Below are 14,902 nucleotides of genomic sequence, written 5' to 3'. Positions count from 1 at the left end.
TTTTTGCCCATAATGTTCTGTTTCTTTTTTTCTCAGTTTCTGCTTAAGTGTGTGGTTTTTGTTTTTTTCAATCTGGTTATGCAGAGACTGAACAACTGTGGGGCAGAGGGTCCAGGATTTGTAAATTAAAGTTACTGACGAACTTACTGGAATCATAGTTCAGCTTTCTTCAGGAGGCAGAACATTTGCAGATGGGATCAACTGAACGTCCGCACACCTCCTTCCGCAAAGCCTCAGGTTCTTTCAGCCACATGTGTAGGTTTCTTTGTTTAGCCCCAGGACTGGAATGAAAGCTTCTCCAGAGAAATGCCACTCAGAAACTAAATGTCACTCAGGAGTGGCTACTGCCATTTGATAGCTCTGGCTTGTCCAAGGTATGCCAAAGACTGTGCTGAACATGAATCCATCCCTGCCCTTTGAGAAGGTCTATATTTGAAGCCCACATTCTCTGTGCCTCCAAGTTCATCACATGTAAGCAGTCACATTCCATTTGGTAAGGGAGAGAAAGTGGCAGGAGGCGTTTTCATTTTTTGTGTTCCCCTTTTCTCATTATAAACATTCATTATTGCTCTTTGGAGGACACAGTGCTCTTATCCAGTTTGTCTCGCTGCTGTTTGTAATCATCAGTTGGGAAAGAAACAAAAACTAAATTCAAATCAGGAGATGATGTGGATTGTTGGGGATACAGACAGGGCCATGGTCTGGAGTTGGGTATCTAAGGCAGGCTATAGCATATTGCACCCAGATAGGTCTCTATCCAGAAAGTTACTAAAAAACCATGGCGTTGTTTTTAGCATTCTCCTAAATATGGTGAGCTGGCAGAGTCTGGTAGCACCTGCCAGACTTTGGGTTGGAATATGTGTGTGGAGTGGGCAGTGGATACACTTATTTTCGAGTCCTTCTCATCCCAAATCAGAGGAAGGTCAATGCTTAAAAGCTGGACTGGTGGTTTGTAAACCTATTCCCAATTCTTCAGGAAGACACCTTACGTTTCTCTAACATGCTCTGTCTGTCTCCAGATACCCCCTATAAACCTTAAACAGATTGAAATTGCCTGTGCCTTGATTTTGAGGTCCTCATGGGCTTAAGCTTACCTGTCTTTTTTTTTTTTTCTTTTCTGAGAACGGTGTGCTCAGTCCATGCCAGTGTAGTAAGAGAGTGCAGAGAAGCCCCAGCTGGGCTGGAAGATGGTTGATAAGTTTGTAGGCAGCTTAGAATCAGAATGAAGTGTAATTTTAGCTGTTGGTTCCCAAGAAAACACCTGTGCCCAGTGCTTGTTCAGAGGTTATTCAGGAAACCCTAACACTGACAAAGAGGTGCAGGGCATTTTTGTCATCTTTGAGCAGAAACTTAGAAAGATACAGCTCATGAAAGTGTGCGGTGTAAGAAAATGTTGGAAAGCCAGGGTTCTTGGTGCTGGGAAGTTCACTGTTGAAACTGACTTCAGCATAGACTCCAAGTCAAAATGCAGGAAAGCTAGGAGGTTGTCATTTGGGGGCCTTGTATAAAGAAACTACCCCTTTCCTTCCTCCCTGGAAAGTTTTGAATATTGGGAGAATCCCCTTTCAGATGGATTTCTTTCCAGAATCTGTTGGCTCCCATAAAATAGATTTAATTTAAATTGAATTCCTTTAAATCACCAGGTAGAAAGTTTCCATGCAGTCACTGTTTTCAGTAAATGCTTATCATTTAATATGGTAAAAAGCAGCCAGTTCCCACCTAATAGGAACACTTTGTAATAGTTTCCCGGACAAACATTCCATATCTGGACTGTGTACCTTTTGCATGCCTATTAATACAACCCACAGAAGAGACTGAGAGATTGTATTTGAATTCCTGTAAAATGAGAGAATTGGACTAGGTGATTGTTCCAGACCCTTCTATTGCTAAGATTATACTATTTTTCCGAAGATTTGCTTCTTATGCTCTGCCACGGAGATTAGTTTCCTTCTCCTCCTTTCTTTCTTTCTTTATGAGATTTCAAATTTGGAAAGTAACATTCAGAAAACTTTGTTTCAGAACCTGTGGGCTCTTCTGCCTTCCCTTCCAACATCTCTTCTTGCCATTTCTTTTCTGTCCAGTGATTTCACTTTCCCTCCTCCCAACCCTAAATGTACTGACCAAGGTTCTGTTCTTCACCCCTTTCTGTAGTAAAGGCTTTATATTCTATTTTCTTCCAAAATAATTTTTAAGTGCCTAGGATATTGGCTGCAGATGGAAAGTGCTCAACATATGTTTGAGTAATGAAGGAAGGAAAAAAAGGAGAAAAAAGAAAGAGGGCAAAAGGAAGAAGTAAAAGAAGAAAGGAAATGCTTTCTAACTCTATACAACTTAAATCCTTAAATCTAGTGCCACGTTGTACCAGCCTGCTCAGTTTCTGTGTATTCTGCTTATTATTCTGAGATATTAAGTATCTCAAACTTAATATATTTGTAAAATAATAGCTCATACATAAGTAATAAGTTGTACAATTAGGAAATGTTGCTGGGGTCATACAATGGTAGTTGTAGAATTTTTTCAATTGAAGTATTATTCACATATTTAAAAACCACTTATTTTAAGTGTCTGGTTTGGTGAATGTTGGTAATTGTATATAATAATGTAGCCACCACTACCATCAAGATAGAGGACACATTCTAAAGTGCCCTTATGCCCCTTTAACTTGATCCCCTCCTCCCATGCCTGACCCCAGACAACATCTGTTGTCATTGTAATTTTGCCTTTTCTAGAACGTCATATAAAAAGAGCCATATAATATGTACTTTTTCTGTTTGATTTCTTTCACTCAGCATGATTACTTTGAGCTTGCTCTAAGTTAATGCGTATATCAATAGTTTATTCCTTTTTATTGCTGAGTAGTGCTCCATAGCATGGATGTACCACAGTTTATGCATTCACTTGATGATGGATATTTGGATTGTTTCCAGTGTTTGGCCACTGTGAATAATAAAATATAGATTTTTAATGTAGGAATAGACATCTGTCTTTTCTCAGGTGAGAAGACATATTGGGTTATCTGTTTTATACCCATTCCGGCATTTTGATTCTGTGAAGCATCTCTTGTCAAAGGGAAAGCTGTCAATGCAAGAAATCACATGTAGTGTTTACTATATAAGGTACGCTTCTAAGCGCTTTACAGTTATTGCTTATCTTCACAATAATTCTTTGAGAGAAGTACTGGTATCCATTCTACAGATGAGGAAACTGAGGCACAAATTAAAGAATTCCCCTAAGATCACACAGCTACTAAGAGGCAGAAGAACCAGGACTTAAATCTACATTTTTGACACCTTGAGTGCTATATATACTCTGCTGCCTCCCAGATAGGATGATTTCAAAGATGGTGAAATAGGGAGTATTACCTGTTCAAGAGTTACTATTTGAGGCTTATTATTTAGTTTCTTAGACTATTATAAATAATCACAAAAACATGGCCTATATTATAACTTCATATTATTGTGTTCCTAGAGTATTCCTCTCCAGATGCTTAATGTAGATGAGGGAAATTACTACCAAGTAGGAGTTCATCTCAGAAGAACTGATTTGGCAGTGCAGATTTTTAGTTTCAGCTCACAAATGGTGATTTATTTCTGAATAGCAGCAAAAAGATAACACACCCGATCAACCAGTAATTTATTTCTTTGCATTTACTGAATCAGGTTGTTACCTTTCTCTGAATGTGCAATGTTTCACTTTTATTTGGGACAAAGTAAATCTGGGAAAGAAGGAAGTAAAGAAAGGGAAAGCAGAAGGTAGAAACTGGTCACACACGTGACGCATGTCTACCTAGTCTTGCGTTGTGGAGGCCTTTCTCAGGTTCCGTTCTCTGCTTTCTTCTCATTCTACCTTCTGTCTTAGTTATCTTGTTCTCTACTATAGCTTCAAATAGTAACTCTGACATCTCTAAGATTAAAGTTAGAATTTTCAACAACTTGTTGATGGATATTGTCATATGGCTATCCATAAGACACTTTAAGTCCACTGTAACTAAAATCAAAACCCATTATAGGGCTTCCCTGGTGGCGCAGTGGTTGAGAGTCCGCCTGCCGATGCAGGGGACACAGGTTCGTGGCCCGGTCCAGGAAGATCCCACATGCCGTAGAGCGGCTGGGCCCGTGAGCCATGGCTGCTGAGCCTGCGTGTCCGGAGCCTGTGCTCCACAGTGGGAGAGGCCACAACAGTGAGAGGCCCGCATACCGCAAAAAAAAAAAAAAAAAAAAAAAAAACCATTATAGGCATTTTCCAAAAAGAAAGAAAGTTCTCCTTGGTTTCCTATCACAGAAAACGAGCAGTATGCCATCTTTTCTAGTCATTTGAATTAGAAACAACAAAGTCCTCATTCATTCTTCCCTCTCCTTAACACCCACATTTAAATAGTCTCCAAGTTCTAGCAATTCTGCTTCCTGTAGCCTGTTTCCATTTCCCTTGCCACTTCGCCGGGTCCTGTTTTCAATATCTCTTGCTGGGATTATAACCTTTCTGACTGGTCTGCCCGATTCCAGTATTATGGCTCCTCTAATCCCTCCATTACATTTCAGCAGAGATAATGCTGTCTTCCTGAACCACAGCTTGGATCATTTCATTCCCTTTGAAAAGCTCTAATAAGCTTCACTGCCTATTGGAATAAAGTCCAAACTCATTTCTGTAATAGTTAATTATTTACTTTTTTCCCCTCCCCTTGCAAGTTCCCTACAGTCGGGGACTAGTCTTATCCATGTCCATCCACTCTCCAGCCTCCCAGGAACTTCAAACACACTGCTCCACTCATGGTTGAGTTCCCATTTTAAATAAACAAAAGGGTGCTACCGATAGAAAAAAGATGGACTTGAAGTTTAAAAGGCCACTAGATGTTTTAATTAGGAGGTCATGGGTGACATTCTAGAAAGCAGTGTAAGTAATGTGACGGGGATAACTTCATCAGAGGAAGGAGAGAGAAGATGACTGGAGGAATAGTTGCCAGAAACCATTTACTTAAGAATTTGAGGTGCAGGATAGTAATTCAGGGATAATGTGGTTTGGGGTCTGTAGGTTGTCATTTCAAGCCCAGCATCTCTCTACTGATGTGCTTAAGGGTAGGCTCAGAGTACTGGAAGTTAGCAGGCCAAGTTGCTCCCTCGAATGCTGTGCCTGCTTGCTTTTGTTTAAGCCATTGCTCAGTAGCCCCAGTCTTCTAGAAGGAAGATTGATGTCGAAGGCCATCCTGGCAGCTCTGTAGGAATTCACTAAGTGCCCCACATTTTCAGGCTCCATTCCTGAGGAGTTCACAGTGTCCATATCAATTAGCTGGCAGGGCTCTGTGTCCCCAGAATGGTCTTTTATGCAATGAAAGTGGCTCCCCCAGGGACAAACCGTACGCTCAAGTCCCCAGTGTCCATAGACACTATGCACTTTTAAAAGAGGCCTGCCTCTGAAGCCTCTGCCATCACATTGGAACTCTGCACTGCGGGGATCGCCTCCAGGATCATACCAAGAGCTGGAATTCATTCAACTCATACTCTCTTGTATGTTATTCTCTTTCTACCTACACTTTTCTCTCTTAATAATAACTTGTTGAGTGTTTTTACTGTGCCTGGCACTGCATGTTTTACACGCACACTTTCATTTCATCCCCCCCCCAAATCCCATGAGATATAAGTATAATTATTATCTCAATTTTGCAAACAAGGAGCCTGAGGCTTAGAGCAGTTAACCCAATTCCTGAGCGCATAGAGTTTGTTAGTGGCAGAGGACTAGGGAAAGTGGAACTTGACCCTGGCATGGCCTATAGTCAGGGCCTGTGCTCTCAACACCACACAATGCTGCTTCCTCTTGGGTACTTTGGAACACAGGGGCCATTCCCAGTAGGACTACAAGCCAGTGAACTGTACCAGAGCAAGTGTAGAATTCCGAGATACTAAAATATTTTGAATTTAGCAAATGATGAAAGCCACTGTGGTCCTTTCCCTTCTTGTTCTCCAATTATTTCACCATTCAAATGAATTGTTTCCGCCTTGCATATAAGCTGCAAGCATTTTGGGGAACAGTAGTTTTGCAGAAGCTCACCAAAATTCCCCAACTTTAATACCAATCTTCTGGTCACAATCTCTATGCTAACAGGACATAACCAGCTGCCAGCAGAAGAGATGCCTGGAGTTCTCCCACAGATCCTCATTCTCAGAGGAAGTATAATGCAGCAGTGCCAGTTCATTGTTTCCTCAGCCTATAGTCTGGTTTTCTTTAAGACCAATATAATTACATCAACATTCTTCCTAAACTCGTTTTCTTTCCCTCCAAGTTACTCAAATGCGATCCAGTTTTCTTTCTTCCCTTCCGTCTTTTCTCTACCACTAGATCTAAATGAACTAAAGAAAGATGCATGACGTCACTTATCAGGAGGGTATAGGATTCCCATTATGTCTTTGACTTGTGCTGTTTAAACATCAGCCTTGCCCATGGGTTACATCCTTTCCCCTCCTCTCCTCTCTCCTTTCCTCACTTCTCTTCTCTCTCTCTCTCTCTCTCTCTCTCTCTCTCTCTCTCTCTCTCTCTCTCTCTCTCACACACACACACACACACACACACACACACACACACTCTTCTTATTAATTACCCCTTGAGTTAATGGCCTGAGACACTTTCAGATGGAACATGATGGTCCCTCATGCAGTTGGGACTCTGGCAAGAGATTAGTCACTTAGTTGGGGGAGACTCATTGATTTGGCACTTGAATGTTTCAGATATAGCTTAGATAGGAATCAAGGGGCACGGACTCAAAGGCCCTGCTTCTCACTCAGCTCCCATGCCCTACCTGAACTTGGCTATTGACATGTCTAGAGTTCATTTCTAGCAAACACTCAGGTGGAGTTACTGCTGTTGAATGTAGCAATAGCTCTTTGGTACTTTCTCTGACTTCCTTCAAAGTCTAGCCTTTTCCCTTTCATGACTGTCATGAGAATAAAGTGGGCATATCTCATATGTAATATAAATAATCATATAAAGTGGAAATATGAATATCTTCCTATTGCCTGGTCATGATCTACAAACTTGGAGGGACTTTCTGCCAGAGGTTTTGGGAGGGTGTCTCTCTAGTTCTGAAGGCAAGCCTGTGCACTTCTCATAGAATTCATCACTGACTTTTGCACTTATGTCTGTCAATAACCTCTTCTAGCTCTGAAAGCTGAACCTTCCCATCTTGGAGATTCTTATCAGTAAGTCACCCAGAAACCGACCTTTCCTAATAAGTTTGATTTCAGTGTAGGGCCTTCCAGCCTAAGGCTTTTGACTTAGGACAGAGATTTTGTTGCCCTCCCGTCATTATCACTGCCATTTTCCTTCCCAGGGACACAACAGTCATCAGCCACTCTCCTAACACCAGCTATGACACAGCTCTAGAAGCTCGCATCCAGAAGGAGGAAGAAGAAATCTTGATGGCCAACAAGCGTTGCCTTGACATGGAGGGCAGGTAAAATGTTGATCTGGACTCTGGTGGATCTGAGAAGTTGATATGGAGACCAGATAGGTCAGTAGGGAAGGGCAAGCATCTTCATTCACAACAGGGGAACCTGATAATGCAGCCTCCCCCTACCCCTGCACCCCTGCCAGCCTGTTATTTAGGATTTGAGATGCAATGACCTTTACCTTGATCATTCCCACTAACTCTGGAATTCCAAGTAACACTGCTTTTCCCATTGTCCTTGGTAAATTGCTTCCATATGCCCTCTGCCAGAACTGAATTGTTGGTATTTGCACTCTGAGGTATTCTTTCTAGCATTGCACCTCAACTCTGTGGTACAGCAGAGTGCTCGGTAAAAGAACATCCACTCAGGGCTTCCCTGGTGGCGCAGTGGATGGGAGTCTGCCTGCCGATGCAGGGGACACGGGTTCGTGCCCCGGGTCCGGGAAGATCCCACATGCCGCGGAGCGGCTGGGCCCGTGAGCCATGGCCGCTGAGCCTGTGCGTCCGGAGCCTGTGCTCCGCAGCGGGAGAGGCCACAGCGGTGAGGGGTGAGGGGCCCGTGTACCACAAAAAAAAAAAAAAAAAAAAAGAACATCCACTCAAACTCGGAGATAGGGCATCTGATGTCTCTTACAAGCGTGTGATCATTTACTTATTAGCCGAAGTAGCCCATTCTTAGAAGTTCTCATCTTCTCACTGACTGACTCATCATTTCCATTGACTCAGATTCTTCACTAAGGTACCCACTACATCAGCTTACTCTCTCATATACAGCCCTTCTTTTCACAGATACTTTTCTTTGGCTTCCTAAGGTTTAACTGACAACTCCTGGATGTTCCTCTGTGCCCATATGGGTGTGCATTAAAAATTGTTGCACACTGTCTCTTGTCTTACAACTCAGAAATAAGTAGACCACCCCCGAGTCAAAAATATAACGGACGCTCAAGTCCATGCAGGAAGTGAGACCAGAACAATGTTTTATATGTTCTTTGTCTTTGGCTCCTAGGATTAAGACCCTCCATGCCCAGATTATTGAGAAGGATGCCATGATCAAGGTACTCCAGCAGCGTTCCCGGAAGGAGCCAAGTAAGACAGAGCAGCTGTCATCCATGCGGCCAGCAAAGTCTCTGATGTCCATTTCCAATGCTGGATCAGGCTTGCTCTCCCATTCTTCCACCCTGACTGGCACCCCCATCATGGAAGAGAAGCGGGATGACAAGAGCTGGAAGGGGAGCCTAGGTAATGACAGTAAATAAGGAAGATTAAAGTGACACGCTTAAAGAGAGCCCTGACTTGGATATGTGCCCACGTGGCAATGAGAAGGAGTAATAGTCCCACTTCTAGAGAGGAAGATATACCTGGTTGGGTTTTGTCCTCCTGAGAGGCTGACTGCATATTTAGGAGACACCATGAAGTCTCACTGAGAGAACACTGGTTGAAGCCACAGCCCTAGACGATAAGAATCCTGAGTTCTGTTTGGGTGGGAAAGAAGATAACTTCAATTTCCTCTTAAAACTTCTCAGCTTTGGCCTTGGCCATGCGGAACCTTTTGTCTTTGTCCAAAGCCCATGTGGCTTTCGTGTCACTGAAAATTTCAAAATTCCAGCTTTTTCTGTGTTCTTTCCTCCCATATAATAGGAGGACGCAGAGTTCTAGTTAAGCTAAATGGAGCTGGGTGGCAGGTTTTTGTTACCAGAATATTCTGAGATGAGAACAGAATGTACTTTTTCATTCCATTCCTGTCCATTCCTTCCCCTCTAATCAAAACCCCAGAAGTACTGTGGATACCACGAGGCACATTTTTGGAGCCTGAGGAAACAAGCTATGTATATTTTAATTTTAGCTCTCTTTGTTGCTTCTAATACCTTTCTTGGTCCTCTGACACTTGCAGTGTCCCTTGCTTAGAGTAGGTATTTGGGGGACCATGGTCATGGTTAGAACCTTAGATCACACAATTACTATCACACTCCTCTGTGACCACAGACTTCTTTCCCTGATCCTTTCCAGCTGTTTGGTAATGGCTGGTGTTGGTTATAAGTGGAACCAAGTAGAAGCATTCTGACAGCTCGTTGGAAATCAATCACCATTGGAAAAATAAATCAGAACAGATACCCAGGACACTTAAAGGTTTAATACGTTTCGCTGGGGGATTAAAGAATGAGAACCAGAAGGGATCTGCCAAGTCTGAAAGAAGCTTTTAGCCACGGTGGGAGGTGCCTGACAAACTGATTCCTGGGTTCACTGGAGGCAAAAGTAGAGAATTTGGGACCATTCCTATTCCTCCTGAACCTCCTGCAAGGAAGAAGAGGTAATCAGATGTCTATATTGGAATAGCCTGTAGTTTTCTAAGCTCTTTCCCTCTTTCCTTTGTAGGTATCCTCCTGGGTGGAGACTACCGTGCCGAGTCTGTCCCTTCCACCCCCTCGCCTGTGCCGCCCTCGACTCCCCTACTGTCAGCTCACTCCAAGACAGGCAGCCGGGACTGCAGCACGCAAACGGAACGGGGAACGGAACCCAACAAAACCGCAGCTGTCGCTCCCATCTCTGTTCCTGCTCCAGTTGCTGCTGCCGCCACTGCTGCCGCCATCACTGCCACCGCTGCCACCAACACCACCACCATGGTAGCTGCTGCTCCAGTGGCTGTCGCTGCTGCCGCTCCAGCCGCCGCCACCGCCGCCGCCCCGTCTCCAGCAACTGCTGCTGCTGCTCTCGCTGCTGCTGTTTCTCCAGCTGCTGCTGCTGCTCAGATTCCAGCTGCTGCCTCTGCTGTTGCTGCTGCTGTTGTTGCTCCTGCTGCTGCTGCTGCTGTTCAGCTTGCTCCAGCTGCTCCGGCTCCGGTTCCAGCTCCGGCTCCAACTCCAGTTCCGGCTTCAGCAGCGGCTCAGGCTTCTGCTCCAGCTCAGACTCAGGCACCAACTCCAGCTCCGGCTGCAGCTGCTCCTCCAGCTCCAGCTCCAGCTCCAGCTTTGGCTCAGGCTGAGGCTCCTGCAAGTCCAGCTGCCGGTTCTGGACCACGTCGTTTGTCTATACCAAGTTTGAGCTGCAATCCAGATAAGACAGGTAGTAATTCTCTGGATCAGGTAGCCCTGGGTTCTGCCCTCAGTGACAGATTAATTAATTAATTAAAGCCGATTAATCAGAGGAGATAGGGGCAGAGAGTCTGTAAATGACTTCTCCAGGATAGAACGGGGATGAGTCAAGGTCATTTTCCCAGTAAAAGTAAATGCTCAGGTGAACAACAGGGGGAGTGTAGTGGGCCAATGTCACTTTGCCTTAGGCTTAATGGGGGCTCTAAAGCCACTTCTAAAATTTGAGTTTTCACCTTGTCCCTAAGTGTTTTCTAACCCCTTATTTCCATTTAGATGGCCCTGTTTTCCACTCCAATACTCTGGAAAGAAAAGCTCCCATTCAGATCCTGGGACAAGAGCCTGATGCGGAGATGGTGGAATATCTCATCTAAATGGCCTAATCAAGAGCTGCAGTTTATCAGCAAGAATGCTTTTAATCATTTTTCCCTTTTGTTTGTTCTTATTTTGAGGGTGAGGACAAGGGTTGGGTGGGGGGATGTTTTTTAAAGGGACTTTTTATTGTAACAACATAGTACTTAGGTAATACCATATGAACTCCAGTCTGTTCTGGTACGCTTAGAGAGTACCTCTAAAGCCAGATCAATCAGAATGTGCTCTAAAGTTTATTGTTTGGATTTCTACAAATTCTGGGACTGTTAATAGCTGGATATACATCAGTGTTTTCAATGTGCTGAAATTTGTTTAGCATTTCCATATTCTGGATCATTCTTTAATCGAAGAGCACAGTATGTTTGGAAGACAGTGTGTAACATGTAGTTCAGAAGTCGAAGCCAGAGAGGATTTGGGTGTGTGCTGTTTTGTATAGTTTCCATCTAGGCAGCATCCAGAAAGAGCTCTCGCCTCGGGCACACGAAAGGGAATAGTTTTAAGAGCTATGTAAACTGGAGAAAAGGTAGGGAGTATTGGGGTGTGGAAGGGTGCTGGAGCTAATTTTCCCTCCCAATTTCCCAGCTACCCTGGGCCAGGAGATTGTGTTTATCTTTATTTCAGTGGTGCTTTGGAAGTGGATTCTTTTGGTTCCCTTGTGGAGGTTCATACATTCATATATATACTGTGGAGTAATTTATGCATTTGGATAATTAATATATTGCTTTCAGATGCTAGGAGAGTAAATTAGCTGAGTGATGTACAACTTCTTCTCTCTTAGGGAGTTAGACCATCCGAGGCCTTGATGGAGAGTTGCACGAGGTGCTGTATGCAGACTTGTGTGGTCTGTGTGTAGCCAGGAACATAGCTCGCTTGCCTTTCCCAAGACCAACCTGCTTAGTGTTTTATTTCTTCTCCAGCACAAATTCACTGGCTGTGTCACCAGTCTCAAATTGCCAATCATTTGCAAAATGAGGAAGCGTTTTCGTTGACAGGTTGAATGCTTTGAATTTCTGGTGACTACTTTGAAATAACTCGTGTTGTTTTCCCAAATTCTTAGCATACGCCTTAAAAGGCATATATGACTATCACCTCCAAGGGAATAGCATCAGAAGCCCAAAGTACTACGCTGCAGTCAGGGGAGAGGGAGGCTGCAGCAGTATCCTCAGCTACCTCTTCTCACTGCCAGTGACTCCATCTTGGAATACCTTTGGAGAGCAGCAGGAAACGCACATGTGGGCAGGGACCAAGGAGGCCATGGCTCCAAGCTTTGCCTTAGGCCTGCCTCCAGGGACACAGAAGGGCTGCCTGTTGCCACAGGTCTCTGCCCTGTGTCGCCTCTCTGCCCTTCATTAAGGTGATAAATCCATAGACAATGTCATTAAGATCAGTTTTCAGGGGTATGGGGGGGGTGAGGGGAGTGGGGGTATTAGGTAAGGGTGGGGGAGGGTAGAGGTTTGGGGATATGTTAGTTAGAAACCAAATTCATAGAAGAGTAGGCCTGATATATTACATCGTGAGGCATAGTGGCTGGAAGGAACTTCAGCAATATAGCCATACCCCCTCATTTTAGTAATGAGGAATCTGAGACCTGGAGAGGTTAAGTGACTTTTTCAAGATCACACAACACAGCTTTCCACTCTGCCGATTACCATGCTTAATTTGGGAAACGCTTATATACAAAAAGCCCCACTTTAAGAAAAGACATTGACACGGTCCAGGGCACATGCATTTTGGAAAATGTCCCTGGCTTGAGTAATTTGTCCAAGGTTTTGAATTCCTATCTTGCCTCTCCTGCAGTGCCCTTTGCAAGGTTTTCCCTTTCCTGATCCTTATTTCAACACTGAGCCACATGAAACATCCCCCTAAGAAATCAACCTCACTTTTCTTGCTATGGGATTGGCTATCTTGGATCATCTTACAGGTTCCTCTGTGAGTATAGGAATGGTATATTTAACAATGTTTTTCTGGTCATTCCTAAAAGGAATTATTTTGTATGTGGTGAGGGAGAGACAGGAGGGAAGGTGATGTGATTTTTCAGCCAGTCTTGACATTTTCAAAGATGAAGTGATCATCCTACACGAGTCCTCAGTCATCAAGTGAATCCCAAATAGAAATTAAAAGTGCAGTTGTGTTAATACTCATACTACCCTATAGTCACAGGGGAAAAAAATCCTTCAAATAGTAGAAGCAACAAGTAGCAAACTTCAGGACTGCTACTTTCTATTCAAATAAGTAAAAAATAAATAAAAAGAAACCTTTCATCTACTCCTTTCATGGTTATGACACATTGCCAGAATTTTTGCTAGCTCTGGGAGCCATCGTTTTAATCACATTCTGTAAGGTGACAAATGTCACACATTCCACACTGTGGGGCAGCCATCTCTTTAGACTCATATATTTTGGGGAAAGGAGGAACTTCTTGGCCAACTACTATTTTGAACTTTCCACAACTTCTCTGCCCCCTCACACCAGAGGCACTTCCTTTTGGCTCAATTTTTTATCACAGGTAATTTGCTAAAATAATATGGAACATCTAAGAGGTGGAAGAAGTCCATGTCAGTGTATTATGTTTACGAGGAAGATAGATCCAGCCTTTTCAGAAAATCTCTAATAGGTGTCATTTAAAAACTTCAGGTTTATGGGAGAAATCTCAAGTTAGCCACCTTTTCATGATTGTGTGGATGTAATAACATTTGGGGGATCTTTCTGGACTCCCATCTATCTATGCATTTTACTGGCACCTCAGGACAGGAGGGTGACCTTGTTGTCTTAACTTGTACTGCCTGGTGGTCTCTGGGGACCTTCTAAGTCAGTTGTACACCAATGTCCCATGTACAGAAAAACTTCATTAGAACAAACTTTACTTGATATAAAATTCCTATTAACAATTTTTTTATTAAATAAAACTAGCTTGAGCTATCTTTTAAGATCATGTATCTTGATTGCTGTTTTAATGAAGGATTTATTCTCAATGCTGCTTTTGAGCTTCAGGATGACAGGATAGCAGGAACCTGAAATATCTGCCGTCATCTGCCATAGGAAACACACCGAGAGCCCCGTCGTGCATTCTTTTTCTTGTCACACAGTTGGGTTGGGGACACCAATTGGAAAATGGAACAAACTGATTGTGCAGACTACTTTTTTTTTTTTTTTTTGCGGTACGCGGGCCTCTCACTGTTGTGGCCTCTCCTACTGCGGAGCACAGGCTCCAGACGCACAGGCTCAGCGGCCATGGCTCACGGGCCCAGCCGCTCTGCGGCATGTGGGATCTTCCCGGACCGGGGCACGAACCCGCGTCCCCTGCATTCGCAGGCGGACTGTCAACCACTGCGCCACCAGGGAAGCCCCAGACTACTTTTTATGAAGAGCCTAAACATAATGCGGCAGCTTCAAGTGTATACATATGCACTAACCTTTATAAATGATATTCTCATGTCTGTTAGCCATACCATCTCCTGTTATCTCAATTGCTCATTCACATACGGAATGTGTTACTTAAAATGTGTGCATTCTTACTGAACATGTTTTCAAAGGAAGGCATCAGCTATGGGCTAATTGCCACCAATTTTAGCCCGCCATGATCCTTGGAACTATAGCTTCCAAGTACCATCCATCATCAGTTGGACAAGTGTTGGGAGTTTGTTTATTTTTTTCCGGTAGCAACGATGGAGCCATCAAACCTCCTTCTGGCCTCCCTTGTGATTGATGGCATGTGTTTGTAAAATGGATAGCTGGGGTTGGCAGATGGCTAGACAGGGATCACCTTTGGTTTAAAATGTATGTGGCCCCATAATGATTGAGACCCCATTCTGTAATTGACTGAGCTAGTTCCAATAAAGTTAAGCAGGTTTGAATCCACTTTGTGCCTATCTTTTCACTGACAATAAACTTCGCTATTTTAAAATGCAATACTGTGTGGAAAATGCTTTGGTGTTTACCCAACAGAGGCTTTATTTACGCTGTGTCAGTGATTACTTTCAATTCAGTATGCAGTGAAATGGCCTTTCAA

At 43.6% G+C, this 14,902-nt stretch overlaps 1 protein-coding gene across 2 annotated transcripts in view; it reads left to right on the top strand.

Moving 5' to 3' along the window:
- The window catches only part of AMOT (angiomotin), a 60,507-nt gene extending 48,247 nt beyond the window's left edge, over positions 1-12,260 (top strand). For both annotated transcript variants that reach the window (XM_029241476.1, XM_029241477.1), the window contains 4 exons: positions 7,319-7,441; positions 8,442-8,674; positions 9,809-10,495; positions 10,798-12,260. In XM_029241476.1, coding sequence (XP_029097309.1) covers positions 7,319-7,441; positions 8,442-8,674; positions 9,809-10,495; positions 10,798-10,895 — 1,141 coding nt within the window. In that variant the 3' untranslated portion in view covers positions 10,896-12,260. The remainder of the gene's footprint in view (positions 1-7,318; positions 7,442-8,441; positions 8,675-9,808; positions 10,496-10,797) is intronic.
- Positions 12,261-14,902: the final 2,642 nt, after the last annotated feature.

The sequence above is a fragment of the Monodon monoceros genome, unplaced genomic scaffold, assembly GCF_005190385.1.
Source record: "Monodon monoceros isolate NGI ecotype Baffin Bay Population unplaced genomic scaffold, NGI_Narwhal_1 Super_Scaffold_22, whole genome shotgun sequence".
Lineage (NCBI taxonomy): Eukaryota > Metazoa > Chordata > Mammalia > Artiodactyla > Monodontidae > Monodon > Monodon monoceros.
Note: the sequence above shows the minus strand (reverse complement) of the source record. Positions and strands in the feature narration are given on the sequence as shown.